The 17,713-nt window shown below is 42.7% G+C and overlaps 1 protein-coding gene across 1 annotated transcript; it reads right to left on the bottom strand.

Moving 5' to 3' along the window:
- Positions 1 to 929: 929 nt before the first annotated feature.
- LOC125532598 lies at positions 930 to 4,467 on the bottom strand. Its single transcript, XM_048696601.1, has 5 exons — positions 4,443 to 4,467; positions 3,806 to 4,320; positions 3,555 to 3,648; positions 2,932 to 2,989; positions 930 to 2,432 (listed from the first exon to the last, which is right to left on the bottom strand). Exons 1-5 carry the CDS (start codon positions 4,465 to 4,467, stop codon positions 2,423 to 2,425), a joined length of 702 nt encoding a protein of 233 aa, XP_048552558.1. The 3' UTR covers positions 930 to 2,422.
- Between the last annotated feature and the right edge of the window lie 13,246 nt (positions 4,468 to 17,713).

Here is a 17,713-nt window from a genome sequence, read left to right as displayed (position 1 = left end):
TACCTGTGAACAGAGTATAGGTGCGAAGAATTTGGAGAGGTCATATGCATTCTCAGAAGTTTTTGCAAAAAGAAAAAGTTTGAGGAAATTGACCAGATGAGTCTTGAAGAATTTCACTAAGCATTCTTTGACTTAGGTTCCAGAGTTGTACAGATTTGAAAATCCACACAATTAAGGAATCTTAAAGAAAAATGTTTCTTAGAGAAACAGATCAAGAACAGATGATATGTGAGGTGTTTAGAGTGTGAAGAGTTGAGGAATAAACACCTTTTGAAGATTTGAAGAAAACATCAGAATCAACAAGGGCAGTAAAAATAACTTTTAATTACCCACGACGAACTAGGAAGTGAAGATTTGAAGCACGTTGGTTCAGATCTTCCACGCCCTAACTTGGCTGAGGATGACAGCTACAGCGGCGGCGGAGTGAAGAAATCCGCCTCCAACGTGAGTACGGCGGCAACGAGGTCGAGGCAGTGAAGCTCTTCCTCACCGGCGACGATGGTGGTACACTACACCACAACATTGATGCAATGACACATAATCTGCCGGGAGAAGGCCATTAAGGTGGCAGAAAAACTGTCGGGACAGTGTTTCTCCCGGCAGATAGAACTGCCACAAGAACGACTGCCGAGGATTACTTCTCCCGGCAGATAAACTATTCCCGGCAGTTTCTCTCCCCCGGCGCTTCCATTTCCCGGCAGTTTGTTTTCTCCTGGCAGATTGGTGGTGACACGTGAACTATTGTTTCCGGCTGTGAAACTGCCGGCACAAACATGTCTACCCGGCAGTTAATATGCCATCAGGTTGATTTCACTTGCAAACTGTTCAACATATCTCTAATTTAATATCCATTATCTATGTCAGCTAATTTGGACAAATGTCACAACTTATATATACACTTCAATCAAAGTTACATATAGACTCATCCAAAACCTTAAAAGTTTAGAAACATTCATAGACTGATAATTCTGTACTTCCACATCCATACATGTGTTCAGTAGCATTCAGCTACAATGGTACACAAAATTTACATAAGAAAACAATATTTTGTATCTTCAAACTGAGCTACACAAATGGTTATGCACAGCGCATGGCTACAGCCATGTCCAGGAAGACAAATTACATGTTCACTCTTTTGTACACTAGATTCCACCCATTGCGCCGCTGGCGCAAGAGTGAAACGAAGGCCAAGTGGAACAGAAGCAGTGTGGAGTTCAATTATCATTGGCGCATAATAACTGTGTGCCAGGTACTTGAAGGCCTATAAAAGGAGCTGAAGGCGCACAATCACAAGACTTATCATCTGCAAATAAACTTTATATTTATAAAAAGATAAGACATGTTAAATTAGTCTAAAGATAAATAAAAATGGTATAAAGGGGTACATTAGCACGTGATCCACAAGGAAGCAATCACTTTTTATTATACACACAAAATACTACAATATTCATGAGAATAAAAATAAATTTTTACAATGTAAAAACAGATCCACAAGGAAGCAATCACTTTTTATCACTCTGCCTATTTACACACTAGTACCCAACCTCATTTTTCATAGCAGGCAAACACGAGAATAAAAACAGATCTAATTAGATTCAATAGTTATAGGAGTAATGGAAATGTTAGCATTATATAGTTATTCCCCTTATCTTAACAATAAAGAGAGTTCGGCAAATCAGAAATCGTTCACCTAAGCTATATGCACAATTGTACATACGAAGCCCACTTTTTCTGTAGACGTGCTAAGCAGTGATGCTCCATTCCTGTCAACCCTTTTCAATAATGTGATTCCCTTCTAAATTTCTGGTTGTACAGTACCTAACAACATTTGCAGGAAGCCCTGAAAAACATTTTTTCAATTGCAAACAGCTAAACCTAGATTAAATTTAAAATAAACCAGAGAAGCAAAAGGAGAAAACAAATAAAGTTTTCATGTCTAACCATCGAGTCTTTCTCAAGGATGGCTAAACAGATTAGTGGTGTAGAACAAACAAGAAGAAGGTTTCCTTTTTAGTTCCAAGAATGATTAAGACAAAATGCTAACTTGTATTACTGGACTGAGTTTACAATAGGTCTGGTGTTTTCACCGAAGCATCAGAAATGTCTCCAATCCTATTAAACAAAGCGTATTTCATCAGCCATAAACACACTAGAGTACCTAAAAGTATTATTGAGCAAGCTGATGATTTAGTTAATAAATGAACGCGTATCACAAAATTTATTAAGCTCTCGTAATCATATAACCTTGTCGATGATGGGGCAAGGAGATTACACTAATCAAAGTACACCTAGAGCAAGTATGAAGCAGTTTCTAACCAGTATATAGGAAATGAACCTAAATGAGGTGTGTGCTGATGGGCAAGAAAAGCTTCAATGTTGGACAATGGAGAAAAGAAGATCATCTGCCTTGCTTTATAGCACATCATGCAACACTGTAAAAAACATAGACATGTCACTGGTCAGGTTGAAACTTTGAAACAATGAAAAAAGAACTAAAATTCGTACATTTTTTTACTTCAGGCATCAGGCATATGGATTTCTCACCAGTAAGTGTGCCATAACAAGTGTTTTGAGTGACAAGCAAATCATGTACACCCAAAGGAGGGAGTAACTAATTGCAGGAATCACTTGCCCATAAAAAGGCATAAAGACTGATGTCATATTGTTTAGTTAACAAAAAACTACCAATCCATCTTCATAGGTCATAGTGGCTAGCACACGAAACTTAAATCCTCTTACTCTAACAACACATTCTGCAACACATATAGAAATCAACTCTTGCGAAACAACATTACAAACTCGAGTTATTATGGAGGATAACCCAAGGCATATCCGATTTACACACACAATCTACACATTTGCTCATCACACAAATTAGGAGGCATCAATAATGATACACCCATCAAGTTAACTGCGATCTTTTTATTGTACCTGAGAGAGATGTGGCCTACAGGTCGACTGTGGGCTTCAAGGTTGCTAGACGCCAGTACTGAAACAGTAGTAGGCAATTATGAGTGCTATTAACAAGAAAACAATGTTTTGGCACTGAGGAACAGTTCTATCTAATACAGAGATGACAACAGTACCTTAACTGCTAGTATTGTTGTCTAAGAAGAGCGAGGCATAGGCTAACAAAAATGCCGCAAAAGATATTACATGTTTAATCCTACATTCGAAAAAATACTATATAAGTATTTTGTTAGCAACTACCAATAGGAAAAAAAATATGTTACCTCAGTATTGAACTGCTATGAAACATTTAGCTAGATGATAAATCAGAGTAGAAATATTAGCTACTTGTGTAGAGCAAATTTTAATATCAAATCGACATTCATGTCCATAAATTTAGCTCTTCTAGATGCAGGCACCAAAAACTTTATAGAGCGCTGCATTTATAAAATATTCAGTTCTGCAATGTCTGAACCTGAATAAATAAAGACTGATCCATGTACCTAAAAAGGGTGTATACAAGCAAATGAAATTTTACAAATCATAGCACATATACCTGCATATTAAGATAACAAAATGAAATATGAGATTACAAGTACACTAACCTGGCTGAACCATTTGCAAATCATGAGCACTAGAAAATCCTCGAACAAACCAACCACTACTAGAACCAGTCTCCAATCCTTTCCCTAATAGCACCTGCATCAATTTGGTAGAAAAAGAAAAAAAACAATAAGGAAGACTTGGAGCCTAGTAGTAACTCGGTGGAAGTGGAAATCTGGCTTCGTACAGACAACTGGACAAATCCCGCCGTGAGTTCTCATCGAGCAAAGAAGGAGAGGTTCACAGATCTTACCTCGTCGAGTTTCCACCAGGACAGATCTAAGGAGCGTGTTGTACGTGCATAGTGGAGAGGAGGCACCGCGTCGCCGTTCGCGGGGAGGAAGCCATGAGGGGAATCCACCCATGCTCGTCGCCGTGTAGAAGCGAGGGAGGCGACCGGCGGTGTCGAGCAGTTCTGATGGTGGTGTCGAAGGGAGGGAGGCGACTTTGATCTCGCACACCAGATGCGTCTGGAGGGAGGCGACGCCGAGATCCAAGCACTGCCGCCATAGATCCCGATGGGGTTGCACAGATCAGCCAAGAGGGAGGGTGTGGTCAACGGCAGAGGGGTGGGGGCGGCGACGGCGGCGGTCGAGGAGGAGCGAGGGTTCGATTTGGTGGAAGGGTTCGATCTGGGGCAGAATAGGTCGGGTGGAGGCCCTCGGGCCACGGTTGTAATTCTTTTTCTTTTGGGTGATGGGTGAAAGAATTTGGTCTGTCGCGCGCTCTCCCGCGCCAATGCGCGCGTTTGGGCCAAATTACCTGGGCCTGGCGCCACGGACAGGCCCGGCAGATAGCGGGCCGTAGTTCAGTTCTCCCGGCAGATTTTACGACTTAAGATGTGGACATCATTGCTGGCAGTGTGTGCGCCCTTGTTGCTTAACTTCTACCGGCAGAATTTCCGCCCTTATGCATTCCTACCGGCAGTAATAAGATTCCCGGCAGATGATTTGCCCTTATTCTCGTATTTCTCCCGGGAGTTAATTGCCCCCAATTCAATGTTGTGTTGTAGTGGTAGCGGCGGCGCTAGGGTTGGGAAGCTAGCGCGAGGGAGTGAGATCGAGCGGAGTAAAAGTGAAGTGAGGAAGGGAGAGGGGTATTTATAGCCGAAGTGAAAAAACCGCTCGCCCGAGGAAATAGGACGAACGTGCCCCTGACCTTTCTCATTCGCTTGACATGTGTCACCCACGTATAGAGAGGTGACGATCATGTGCGATCGTGGGTGAATAGATAAACATCGCATAGAATGCGGAACGGTTTGAGCGGCAAAGCCGAAAATTTAGATAAGATAGGTTTTAAAGTTTCGTTCGCAACTTCTTTAGCTGACAAGAACACAGTGAAGATTTTGAACGAGATTCAAATAGAACGCACATGAAGAATTTGTGAGTAGACTAGGTTGAGTTTAGCATAGAGGGGGAAGGGTCCGATCACATTCACTTAGCAGAACAAGCAACTTGAAGAAATAGCAATAAGTGAATGCTGTAGAGGACATAAACTCACATATATATATATAGCCAATGAAGAAAAAACGACGGAAATGGTGAAAACAATGCAAGTTGAAAAACAACTAAGGAATTTCAAAGAACTGAGAAAAAACTCAATTGAAGATTTTCAACATTTTGTGGTGGCGTGACCCACCGTATAAGAATGATGATTTCAGACACCGGGTACAATTCTCGTTGGGTTCTGAGAATCAAATTCTTCGTTAATTTCTTCACACTTAGAGTGTTATTCTTCATTGATTGAAGAAAAATGTTTCTTCATGTGTTGCACATCTAAGTCATCAATTTTGCATAAGTGTTAGGATGAGTGTCCTTTTCAAAGAATATTCGATGATTCTAGGATATTTAGCTCACACCGCAACTTGCTAAATCTCTTCTCATCCAAGGGCTTAGTGAAGATATCAGCTAGATGTTCTTCAGTCTTCACATGGTCAATAGAGATGTCGCCCTTCAACACATGATCGCGAAGAAAATGATGACGAATCTGAATGTCCTTTGTCTTCGAGTGCTGAACTGGGTTATGAGCAATCTTGATGGCACTCTCATTGTCACAGTAGAGTGGCACATTCTTCATGTTGACACCGTAGTCCTTGAGTGTTTGCTTCATCCATAGTAGTGGAGCACAGCAAGAACCAGCAGCAATGTACTCAGCTTCAGCAGTAGACAGTGATACGCAGTTCTGTTTCTTCGAGGACCAACAGACCAAAGATCGTCCGAGGAAATGGCATGTGACAGATGTTGACTTGTGGTCCACACGATCACCAGCATAGTCAGAGTCTAAAAATCCAATGAGATCAAAAGCCGAGCCCTTGGGGTACCACAATCCAAGTGTTGGTGTGTGAGCTAGATATCGAAGAATATGCTTCACAGCCTTATGGTGTGATTCCTTTGGTGTAGCTTGAAATCGGGCACACATGCAAACACTAAGCATAATATCTAGCCTAGATGCACACAAGTACAATAAAGAACCAATCATGGAGCGGTATACCTTTTGATCGAAGTCAATACCATTTTCATCAGTGCATAGATGACCATTTGTGGGCATAGGGATTTTGACTCCTTTGCAATCTTGCATGCCGAATTTCCTCAATACGTCCTTGAGGTATTTCTCTTAAGATATGAATATGCCATTGCACTGTTGACGAATCTGAAGACCTAAGAAGAATTTCAATTCTCCCATCATAGACATGCTATATTCTTCAATCATCATATAGCAAATTCATCACGGTAACGTTGGTCAATACAGCCGAAAATGATATCATCAACATATATTTGGCACACAAACAATTCACCATCATAAGATTTAGTGAAAAGAGTTGGGTCAAGTGAACCGGGTTTGAAGCCTTTCTTCATGAGGAATTCCTTCAAAGTATCATACCACGCCCGTGGGGCCTGATTGAGGCCATAGAGGGTCTTATTGAATCTGAAGACTTTGTCAGGATGCTTTGGATCTTCAAAACCTGGGGGTTGAGCAACATATACTTCTTCCTCAAGCTTACCATTGAGGAATGCACTTTTCACATCCATTTGATATAAGATGATATCATGATGGTTAGCATAAGCAAGTAATATGCAAATAGCCTCAAGTCTAGCAACAGGTGCAAAAGTTTGATCCAAATCAATTCCTTCAACCTGTGTGTAGCCTTGAACTACAAGCCGTGCCTTATTCCTCATCACAAGGCCATTTTCATCTTGCTTGTTGTGGTAGATCCACTTTGTGCCGATGATATTGTGCTTGCGAGGATCTGGACGTTTAACCAGTTCCCAGATGTTGTTGAGCTTGAATTGATGTAATTCCTCTTGCATAGCTTGAATCCACTCAGGCTCCAGAAATGCTTCATCTACCTTAGTGGGCTCTGTGATAGAGATGAAAGCAAAGTGCCCACAAAAGTTAGATAAATGTGAAGCTCTTGAGCGTGTGAGAGGACCTGGAATGTTGATGTCGCTGATGATTTTCTCAATTTGCACTTCATTTACAACGTGAGGATGAGCGGGTTGACGTTGAGGAATTTGATCAGCATTTTCTTCAGCACCATTTTCCTCAGGTGCATCAACATGACGTTCCTCGTGTTTTGGAATGACTTCTTCAGCAGATTATTCAGTAGGAATGACATCCTCAGTAGCCTTGAACTTAATAGATTCCTTAGGGGGTATTTTATCTGTCACAGGAGGTAGGTGCTCTCTTTGCGAGCCATTAGTTTCACCGAACCGCACATCTACAGTTTCAACAACCTTGTGATGACAGATGTTGAAGACTCTGTAGGTGTGCGAGTCCTTACCATAACCGAGCATAAAACCTTCATGTGCTTTCGGTGCAAATTTAGAACTGTGATGAGGGTCTCTAATCCAACATTTAGCACCGAAGACTTCGAAATAACTCACATTGGGTTTCTTGTCAGCAAGGAGTTCATATGCGGTCTTCTTGAAGAATTTGTGAAGATATACCCTGTTGATGATGTGGCACGCAGTATCGATTGCCTCAGGCCAAAAGCGAGGAGGCGTCTTGTACTCATCAAGCATAGTGCAGGCCATCTCAACAAGAGTCATGTTCTTGCGCTCCATGACGCCATTTTGGTGAGGAGTATAAGGAGCATATAACTCATGAGTAATACCTAGTTCATCAAGATAGTCATCAAGACCGGTGTTCTTGAACTCAGTTCCATTATCACTTCTGATGTGCTTGATCTTCACACCAAAGTTGGTTGAAGCCCTCGATGAAAATCGTTTGACAACTTCCAGCAATTCAGTTTTGTAAGTGATGATATGGACCCATGTATATCGAGAATAATCATCAACAATAACAAAGCCATATAAGGATGCAGCATTAGTAAATGTGGCATAGTGAGTAGGGCCAAAGAGATCTATGTGAAGTAATTCAAATGGTCGAGAAGTAGTCATGATAGTATTCCTAGATGCTTGGCCTTGGTCATCTTTCCAGCTTCACAGGCTCCGCACAAGTGATCCTTGAGGAATTTGACATTTTCAATGCCAATGACATGCTTCTTCTTCGCGAGCGTGTGAAAATTCATCATGCCAGCATGACCAAGTCGATGATGCCATATCCAGCCTTCTCAAGCTTTTGCAAGTAGATATGTAGCAGGTTGTGGTCCTGTAGAGAAATCAACAATATACAAATCTCCTCTCCTAAAGCCCTCGAAGACTTTGGAATTGTCAGCTTCCATGATCACAACACAACGATACTTGCCAAAGACAACAACCATATCAACATCACAAAGCATTGAGACAGACATGAGGTTGAACCCGAAGGACTCGACAAGCATGACTTTGTCCATGTGTCGATCCTTTGAGATTGCAATCTTACCTAGACCCAATACCTTGTTTTTGCCTTTGTCAGCGTAGGTGATATGCTTCAGATGTGATGGAGATAAAGCAGAGTCCATCAATAAGCTCCTGTCACCAGTCATGTGATTTGTACATCACTATCGAGGACCCACTCAATGGCTTTGGGTTGATCATCCTGCAGATGAATTAGTGCAACTTACGGACTCATATACTTCAGCAGTGAAGAATATGATATCAATTTCATCAGATCAATTTCATCAAGCAATAGAACAGATAAAGCACTATGAGGACGTGAGAAAGGAAAATTCATTTCTTCATGATTAGCTTGCGTCCTTTCAAACACATTCAGGTCTCCAGCAAATTCTTCAGACGATTAAGTTCGTCTGGAGACCTGATCCTGCATAAGAGATTAGTTCCTTTTCTTCACCACCCACATCTAAAGGGGTGGCAAAGAGTTCATCATTCTACGGGCTCCATAAGAGAAAGGTGGCATAGATGCCAATCAACTTCGTTTCACATAAGAGGGGTTAGGGTAAGAATAAGAGTAAGCAGACAAATTCTTCGAGGACTTATGAACATAATGATTTGAAGAATAATGCACATATCCATAATCCTTAGATCTTCCCTGCGAAACAGACGGGTTAGCACGATGATGTTCATATGAGGACTTTGATCCTTTTGAGGAATTTGATCCATGTGAGGAGTTTGGTCCGTATGAGGACTTGGATCCATATGAAGAATTTGGTCCATATGAAGAATTTGATCTGGGGTTCCTATTCTTCACAGGTGGTGTCATGATGACATTCACCTGAAGATTTTCAAGGCACCTTTTGGGAACCCAAATTTTCTTCATAGGAGGACCGTTCCTGCAGTTAGTGCCAACATATCTAGCAAATACTTCACCATTCTGTGTTTTGAACAGTTTATAATTGGAGTCAAATAACTCATCAGAAGAATATGAAGATTCACATGTAAATCCAGATAGAGTAGATGGATCCACTGAAGGTCGCTTTGCAGCAACCCATGAGGTTTTGGGATACTGCTCAGGTTTCCAGTAGGTCCCATCAGCATTGAGTTTCCTCTCAAAGGCAATACCCTCTTTCCTAGGGTTCCTGTTGAGGATCTTCTTTTTAAGCACATCACAAAGAGCCTGATGCCCTTTGAGGCTTTTGTACATGCCTGTCATATACAATTCCTTCAGCCCTGCATCATCTGATACTAGCAATGTCCTCAGATGAGGAATTAGTGACAGCAGAGGCATTTGAAGAATTTGCAGCAATGGAAGTATTTGAGCATTCAGGTGAAGAATTAGCAGTTTCACGTTCAATGCACTTCAAGCATGGAGGAACAAATTCATCATGGGTAGCGTTGATCTGTTGAGCAAGTAATGAATCACGCTCCTTCTGAAGATCTTCATAACTCACTCTTAACTGCACAAGATCTTGCTTTCTTTGAAGAAATTCATAAGAAAGCTTCTCATGATCAGATAGGAGAGTGTTATGATGACCTTGAAGATTGTCAAACTTGGACTGAAGTCTCTGAAGATTTTCAGTCAAGATTTTAGTGTGATCCATTTCCTCGCCCAACATATCATCACTTTTATCTAGCATGTTTTGAACCTTTTCAAGAGCCTTTTGTAGTTTCACAGCAATCTTAGCAAGTTTAGAATAGATGGGTTTGAGGTTTTCATCAGATTCATCCTCACTAGATTCAGAGGAGGGATATTTGAGTACCTTTGAGCCTTTTGCCATGAAGCAATAGGTGGGAGCATAGTCCTCATCGCCGTCATCAGTAGTGTTGGGGAGGCCCTTTTCTTCAGAGTTGAAGATGGACTTGCTGAGGAACGCGGTAGCGAGGGCTAGGCTCGCCACACCAGAGTCTGACTCCTCAGATTCCTCCTCTTCCTCATTTTCCTCAGATTCAGCCTCAGAGTACATTTCCTTGCCAATGAACGCCCAAGCCTTCTTGGAGCTGCTCTTCTTGTGAGATGAGGACCTTGAAGGTTTTGATGACGAGGACTTTGAAGATTTCTTCTTCTTCTTTGAATCATCAGAACTGTAATCCTTGACTTCTTCTTCTTTGATCCCTTTTCCCACTGAGGACAATCTTGAATGTAGTGTCCAGGCTTCTTGCATTTGTGGCAGAGTCTCTTCTTGTAATCATGGGATGAGGAATCTATTATCAAGTCACCACTTCTTGAGGATTTACCAAAGCGACCACGTCTTGAGAACTTTTGGAACTTCCTAACGAGCATAGCTAGCTCCTGGCTCAGTTCTTTAGGGTCACCAAGGCTGCTGTCAGAATCTTCACCATCAGATTCAGACACTGCCTTGGCCTTTAGAGCCCGTGATCTACCATAGCTTGGTCCATAGAGATCTCTCTTCTCAGCAAGCTGGAACTCATGAGTGTTTAGTCTCTCGAGCATATCGGCAGGATCAAGTGACTTGTAGTCTCCACGTTCTTGTATCATCAATGCCAAGGTATCAAATGAGGAATCAAGCGATCTCAGCAATTTCTTCACCACCTCATGTTCGGTGATATCAGTGGCACCAAGTGCTTGAAGCTCATTTGAGATGTCAGTGAGGTGATCAAATGTCTGCTGAACATTTTCATTGTCGATTCTTTTGAAGCGGTTGAAGAGATTTCGAAGAACGTCAACTCAAGAGTCACGCTGTGTTGAGACTCCCTCATTGACCTTGGACAACCTGTCCTAGATAAGCTTAGGTGTCTAAAAAGCACTCACTCTGCCATACTGCCTGTGGCGACCCGACCCGAATGGATCAAGTCTACTGTGCTCCGGTGTCATCCCTGGATCAGTAATGCTGACACCACACAGTACTTCGAAGGATTTATAGCAGAGTTGCAATCACACACTTATTACATCGATGTCTCAAAGAGAACTTATTACAATAAATATGGCTTAAGGCCATCTAATAACGATAACAGTGGAAGACTCGGAAGATAAATGGGTCCATCAACTCCAACGGCATCACTGAGTATAGAACCACGACCTAAAAGCACCTTACTCGTCGTCTGAAAAGTCTGCAACATGAGAAGTTGCAGCCCGAAAACGGGTCAGCACATGGAATATGCTGTCAATGTAACACATAGAGAGTAATGGAATGAAACAGCTATACTACATGCATATATGGCTGGTGGAAAGCTCTATGGTTACAGTTTTGTGTAAAGCCAGTTTTTCCCTACTGCAAAGGAATAAATTTATTTAACTATCATGGTGGTTGTTAAACATCGAGAATGGTTGATAGCATTCCGATCCCAATTAAGTGAACAATTAAAACCCAACAACATTAATTAGAAGTAACGTGATGAGATTCACATGATATTCAAGTACTAGATACTCAAGTTGTCCATAACCGGGGACACGGCTAATCATGATTAGTTTGTACACTCTGCAGAGGTTTGCGCACTTTTCCCCACAAGACTCGATCGCCCCCGTTTGATTTCTCGCACTGCAGGGTGTTTGAGAAGACGGATGACCGAGACACAGTCTTTCAGAAGCGCTAGCACCTTACATGTGGGTAGACCGGTACACCTACTTTCCCCTACATCTGCTAGTCTACCCGTAAGAGTTCGCACGACTTAATCAACTATGCCAGAGCCCATAATGGCTTGTGGCTGCACACGGAAGTTACTAGCATGAATGATCTTATGATCCCTTTGAGCCTGGGTGGCGGTCCGAAATAAAAACAGGCAAGTCCTGATAGACATTAGGTGCCTCAATCCACCCAGATGTGTGTTTAAGTTGCCACCTTAGGTAAACCATTAAATTATCAATCTCACATTTGTCATGGATATCACTCACCCAATCCACGTCTACTAGCATAGCATGGCATAAGAAGCAAACGTAGAAGTAACTCCCAAAGGTTTCATAATAATACAGGTAATAGGTACTACCTCATCTACTTCCCATCCCACAATTTAATTAGATCCTAATCATGCAATGTGAGAGGATTGATCTAATGCAATAAAACATGGGTTGTAGAAAAGGTATGATCAAAGTGTTACTTGCCTTGCTGATGATCCGCGAGACCTAGGGTTTCGAAGTAACAAGCGGCGCAATCCGGGTGATCTATCACAGACAAACAACAAGCACACAATAAGTACTCATCTAATGCACAGGTAAAACTTGAACAAGAGAACGAACCAGAAATTTCAACTTAAGAACTCCGGTTGGCAAAGAAAGAACGAACCGAACAAAGAAACGGAAAACAAACGGCGAAAGAAAACAACTCGGTTCTAGCAGGTTGAAACTAGGTCAAATTTTATTGTGGCAAAAACTTGTTCAAGTTGATTAGTCGGAACGGCGGTTTCGAGACGAAACTCCAGGCGCTTGAATCACCTGATTCCGATAAACGAGCGGGAAGAAAGACTAGAACGAAGATCGGATCTGAGATCACGATCGCGGAATAAATCCGACGAAAAGAAAGAGATGAACAGTTAAACGAACGGGCGTCGTTAACCGGGAAAAATCGGTGATCACGTTCGTTGAGACGAACGGTCTGAAAGAAGAATGAAAACCGATCTAGGGTTTTGGAAGAAAACCGAAACAAAGCCGGAAAGAAAACGGAAAAGAAACGGAACGGTTCTTTTAAGAAAAACCGAACCAGGGAAAGAAAAAGAGGCGCGGCGCGGGGCTACCTCCGGCGAGGCGGAACTCCGGCGGCGGCGGGGCAAGGGCGGCGGCGGCGGCTTGGGCGCGGGTGGCGGCGCGGCTAGAGGCGGCGGCGGCTTGGGGAGGAGGGGGGGTGTTGGTATTTATATAGGATGAGGGGGTCTCTTGCCTGGGGAAGGGGCAAGGGGAGGCGGCGGCGGCTTGGAGTCCCGCTGGGACTCGGCCTGGCGGCGGGGCTGGCGGCCGGCGCGCGCGGCTGGGCCGGCCTTGGCCCAGGCGGCTGGGCCTGCGTCCCTCTTTTTAAAAAAAAATCGGTTACGCGCACAGAAAAACAAAAGAAAGAAAATCTAAACGTACTCCGAAAAATCTAAAGTAAATTTTCCCCGACTCCTAAAAATGAGTCGAACAAAATGAACTGTTCTCCGGGCCTAAAATGCAAATTTTGAAAACGCGCATTTTTCCCTATCCAAATAAAACGCAAAAGAACTCCGGCAAAACTAAAATTTGATTTATTCATTAGATCTTCATTTTTCCTAACTTTGGGAAAGTCATATTATTCCCTCTCTCATTTTGATATTGGAAAAATAATTGAAGATGAAATAAATAAATCAAATGATCCTCTTTTCCAAATTTGAGAAAACTCTCAAATATGAAAATAACGAAATCTCCAACTCTCTCCGAAGGTCCTTGAGTTGCGTGAAATTTCTAGGATCAACCAAAATGCATGAAAATATGATATGCATGATGATCTAGTGTATAACATTCCAAATTGCAAATTTGGGATGTTACAAACCTACCCCCCTTAAGATGAATCTCGCCCTCGAGATTCGGGTTGGCTAGAAAATAGGTGAGGGTGGTCCTTGAGCAAATCTTCTTCTCTTTCCCAGGTGGCTTCATCCTCTGAGTGGTGGTTCCACTGAACTTTGCAAAACTTGATAACCTTGCTGCGGGTAACTCTGCTGGCATAATCGAGAATCTTGACTGGCTTCTCCTCATACGTTAAGTCGTCCTTCAACTGAATTGCTTCGAGTGGCACGGTATCACTTAGCGGTACCTCTGCCATCTCGGCATGACATTTCTTCAGCTGAGAAACATGGAATACATCATGAACTCCTGACAGTCCCTCTGGTAATTCCAACTTATAAGCGACTTCTCCCATACATTGCAAGATCTTATACGGTCCAACGAAACGCGGTGCTAACTTTCCCTTAACTCCAAAGCGCTTAACTCCTCGAAGTGGGGATACTCGGAGATAAACTCGGTCTCCGGTTTCGTAGACTGTCTCCTTGCGTTTAGAATCTGCATAGCTCTTCTGCCTGGACTGGGCTACCTTGAGCCTAACGCGAATCAACTTAACTTTCCGTTCAGACTCCTTAATCAAATCTGGTCCAAAGAATTGACGGTCTCCAACTTCGTCCCATGACAACGGTGTCCTGCACCTCCTTCCGTATAAAGCTTCGAAAGGTGCCATCTTCAAACTGGTTTGGTAACTGTTGTTATAAGAAAACTCTGCATATGGCAAGTTATCGTCCCAGCTAGATCCATAATCTAGTGCACAAGCTCTCAGCATATCTTCCAAAATCTGATTGACTCTCTCGGTCTGTCCATCTGTCTGTGGATGAAAAGCTGTGCTGAACTCTAGTCTGGTTCCTAAAGTTTCATGCAACTGATTCCAAAACTTTGAGGTAAATTGGGTTCCTCTATCTGATACGATACTCCTCGGAACTCCATGCAAACAAATGATCCTAGTCATGTATATCTTCGCCAACTTGGCACTGGTGTAAGTGGTCTTAACTGGAATGAAATGTGCTACCTTTGTCAAACGATCAACTACTACCCATATCGAGTCATTGCCTGATTTTGTCCTGGGTAGTCCTGTGATAAAATCCATGCCTATCTTATCCCACTTCCATTCGGGTATCGACAATGGTTGTAACAATCCTGCTGGCTTCTGATGCTCTGCCTTTACTCTCTGACATACTTCACAAATTGCTACATATGCTGCAATATCCTTCTTCATTCCGGTCCACCAGAATGTTTCCTTCAAATCCAAATACATCTTGGTATTCCCTGGGTGAATCGAATACGGTGAATCATGTGCCTCTTGCAAAATCAACTTCCTGATCTCCGGGTCATTTGGCACATAAACACGGTCCTCAAACCATAGGGTATCGTGCTCATCCTCACGAAATCCCTTTGCTTTTCCTTCGCTCAATTTCTCTTTTATAGTAGCAATCTCCTTGTCAGATTTCTGAGCTTCTCTGATTTTATCCATCAATGTTGACTGAATCTCCAATGCTGCTACATAGCCTCTCGGAACTATTTCCAAACATAGCTCACGAAGGTTTTCTGCTAACTCCTAAACATAGTTCAGAAGATTTTTCTGCTAACTCCTTGGGTATTTCTCCCACGTCATTAACGTATTGACATGGCTCTTACGGCTTAATGCGTCAGCTACTACATTAGCGGGTGATAATGCAATTTCATATCATAATCCTTGATGAGCTCCAACCATCTCCTTTGTCTGAGATTCAACTCCTTCTGTGTGAAAATGTACTTCAAACTCTTATGATCCGTGTACACCTCACAATGGTTTCCAATGAGGAAATGCCTCCATGTTTTCAAAGCATGCACTACGGCTGCTAACTCCAAATCATGCGTGGCATAATTCAACTCATGAGGCTTCAGTTGTCTTGAGGCATATGAAACAACTCTCCCTTCCTGCATAAGCACTGCTCCAAGTCCTCGACGTGAAGCGTCGCAATACACCTCATAATCCTTGGTCTGGTCTGGCAAAATCAACACTGGTGAGGTAACCAAACGTTTCTTCAACTCCTGGAAACTAGCCTCACATTCCTCCGTCCATATGAACTTGGTATCTTTCTTTAATAACTCCGTCATAGGCTTCGCAATCTTTGAGAAATTCTCAATAAATCTCCGGTAGTATCCTGCGAGTCCAAGAAAACTCCGGATCTCTCCACTGTTGTTGGGCTTCCCACTTGGTCACGGTATCTACTTTAGGGGATCTACTGCTATACCTTCTCCAGATATAACGTGTCCGAGGAATCCTACTTCCTTCAACCAAAACTCACATTTGCTGAACTTGGCATATAATTGATGTTCTCTGAGCTTTCCAAGTACCAAACGCAAATGCTCCTTATCTCCTCTTCATTCTTCGAATAAACCAGGATATCATCAATGAACACTACGACGAACTTATCCAAAAACTCCATAAACACTTTGTTCATCATGTTCATAAAATAGGCAGGTGCGTTAGTCAGACCAAATGACATAACGGTATACTCGTACAGCCCATACCTGGTGGTAAAAGCTGTCTTAGGAATATCCTGTTCTCGAATCTTCAACTGGTGGTATCCTGATCGCAGATCGATCTTGGAAAATACCTTAGCTCCTTGCAATCGATCAAACAGATCATTGATCATTGGTAGTGGGTACTTGTTCTTGATGGTTACTTCATTCAATCCTCGATAATCAACAACCATCCTTAACGATCCATCCTTCTTCTCCACTAGAAGTACTGGGCGATCCCCAAGGCGAAGAACTTGGGCGAATATATCCCTTATCCACTAACTCCTTAATCTGCTTCTTAATTCCACCAAATCCTTTGCTGGCATCCTATGTGGTCTCTTTGATATTGGCCCTGTGCCTGGCAATAGCTCAATCAAAAACTCAATATCTCTATCCGGTGGCATGCCTGGCAACTCCTCTGGAAATACTTCAGGGAAATCCCTTACCACTGGTACTTCCTCCTGCACAACTCCTGTTAAGCAATTTACTTGAGTCCTTCGGCACATGTCGGGATACATACTTGATCCTTCTCCCTTCTGGTGTGGTAAGCAAAATTGACTTACTAGCACATTCAATATTCCCTTCATACTTTGATAACCAATCCATGCCTAATATCACATCCAATCCTTGGAGATTCCAATACTATTAGGTCTGAGGGAAAAACATAGTTACCAATCCTTAATGGTAACCGATCACACCATCGACTAGCCATATACTCTGCTCCAGGCGAGGTTACTAACATGGGTGACCTAAGGGCTTGGGTTGAGGTTATACTTATCCACAAATCCCCTTGAGATGTATGAATGCGATGCGCCAGTATCAAAAAGAACGAGTGCAGTAAATGACTTAACCAAAAACTTACCTATTACTGCATCAGGCTGAGCTTCAACCTCCTCCACGCTAACGTGGTTCACCTGTCCCCTGTTGAAAGGGTTCGGCTTCTTCCCAGAACTTCCATTGCCCCATTTTGTTTCAGGACATTCATTGGCATAATGTCCGGTCTTCTGCACTTAAAGCAAGTGACTTGGCTCAGGTCCTTCTTGGCTGGGGTTGATGGGTTGGTGGATTCTGGCCGTTGCTTCCTCCATTCCCATTACCATTCTTGGTGCCATTGTGATTGTGCGAGCTACCTCCTCCATGGGTATGCTGAAAATGTCCTCCCGGTCTAGGGGTAAAACGTGGCTTCTGCTGAGCTCCTGAATTGTACTTTCCTTGTCCATACTTCCTCTTGCGATTCTCAATTTGCTGCTGCTTCCCTTCAATCATAAGAGCACGATCTACCAACTCCTGGTAGTTGTTGAAGGTTGCTACCATCAACTGCATGCTCAACTCATCATTCAGTCCTTCCAGAAACTTCTCCTGCTTAGCTGCATCCGTAGCAAACGTCATCTGGGGCATAACATGCTACTTACTA

The sequence above is a fragment of the Triticum urartu genome, chromosome 1, assembly GCF_003073215.2.
Source record: "Triticum urartu cultivar G1812 chromosome 1, Tu2.1, whole genome shotgun sequence".
Classification (NCBI taxonomy): Eukaryota; Viridiplantae; Streptophyta; class Magnoliopsida; order Poales; family Poaceae; genus Triticum; species Triticum urartu.
The sequence above is the reverse complement of the archived record's forward strand: the minus strand, read 5'-3'. Positions and strand labels throughout refer to the sequence as shown.

What these genes read in the sequence shown, in the direction of transcription:
- LOC125532598 (XM_048696601.1), bottom strand. Translation starts at nt 4,467, where the DNA reads ATGCATAAGGGCGGAAATTCTGCCG. An exon ending in TAAGGGCGGAAATTCTGCCG is followed by an intron (nt 4,321 to 4,442) that starts GTAGAAGTTAAG and finishes CCGTGGCGCCAG; the next exon opens with GCCCAGGTAATTTGGCCCAA. An exon ending in CCTGGTGGAAACTCGACGAG is followed by an intron (nt 3,649 to 3,805) that starts GTAAGATCTGTG and finishes AAATTGATGCAG; the next exon opens with GTGCTATTAGGGAAAGGATT.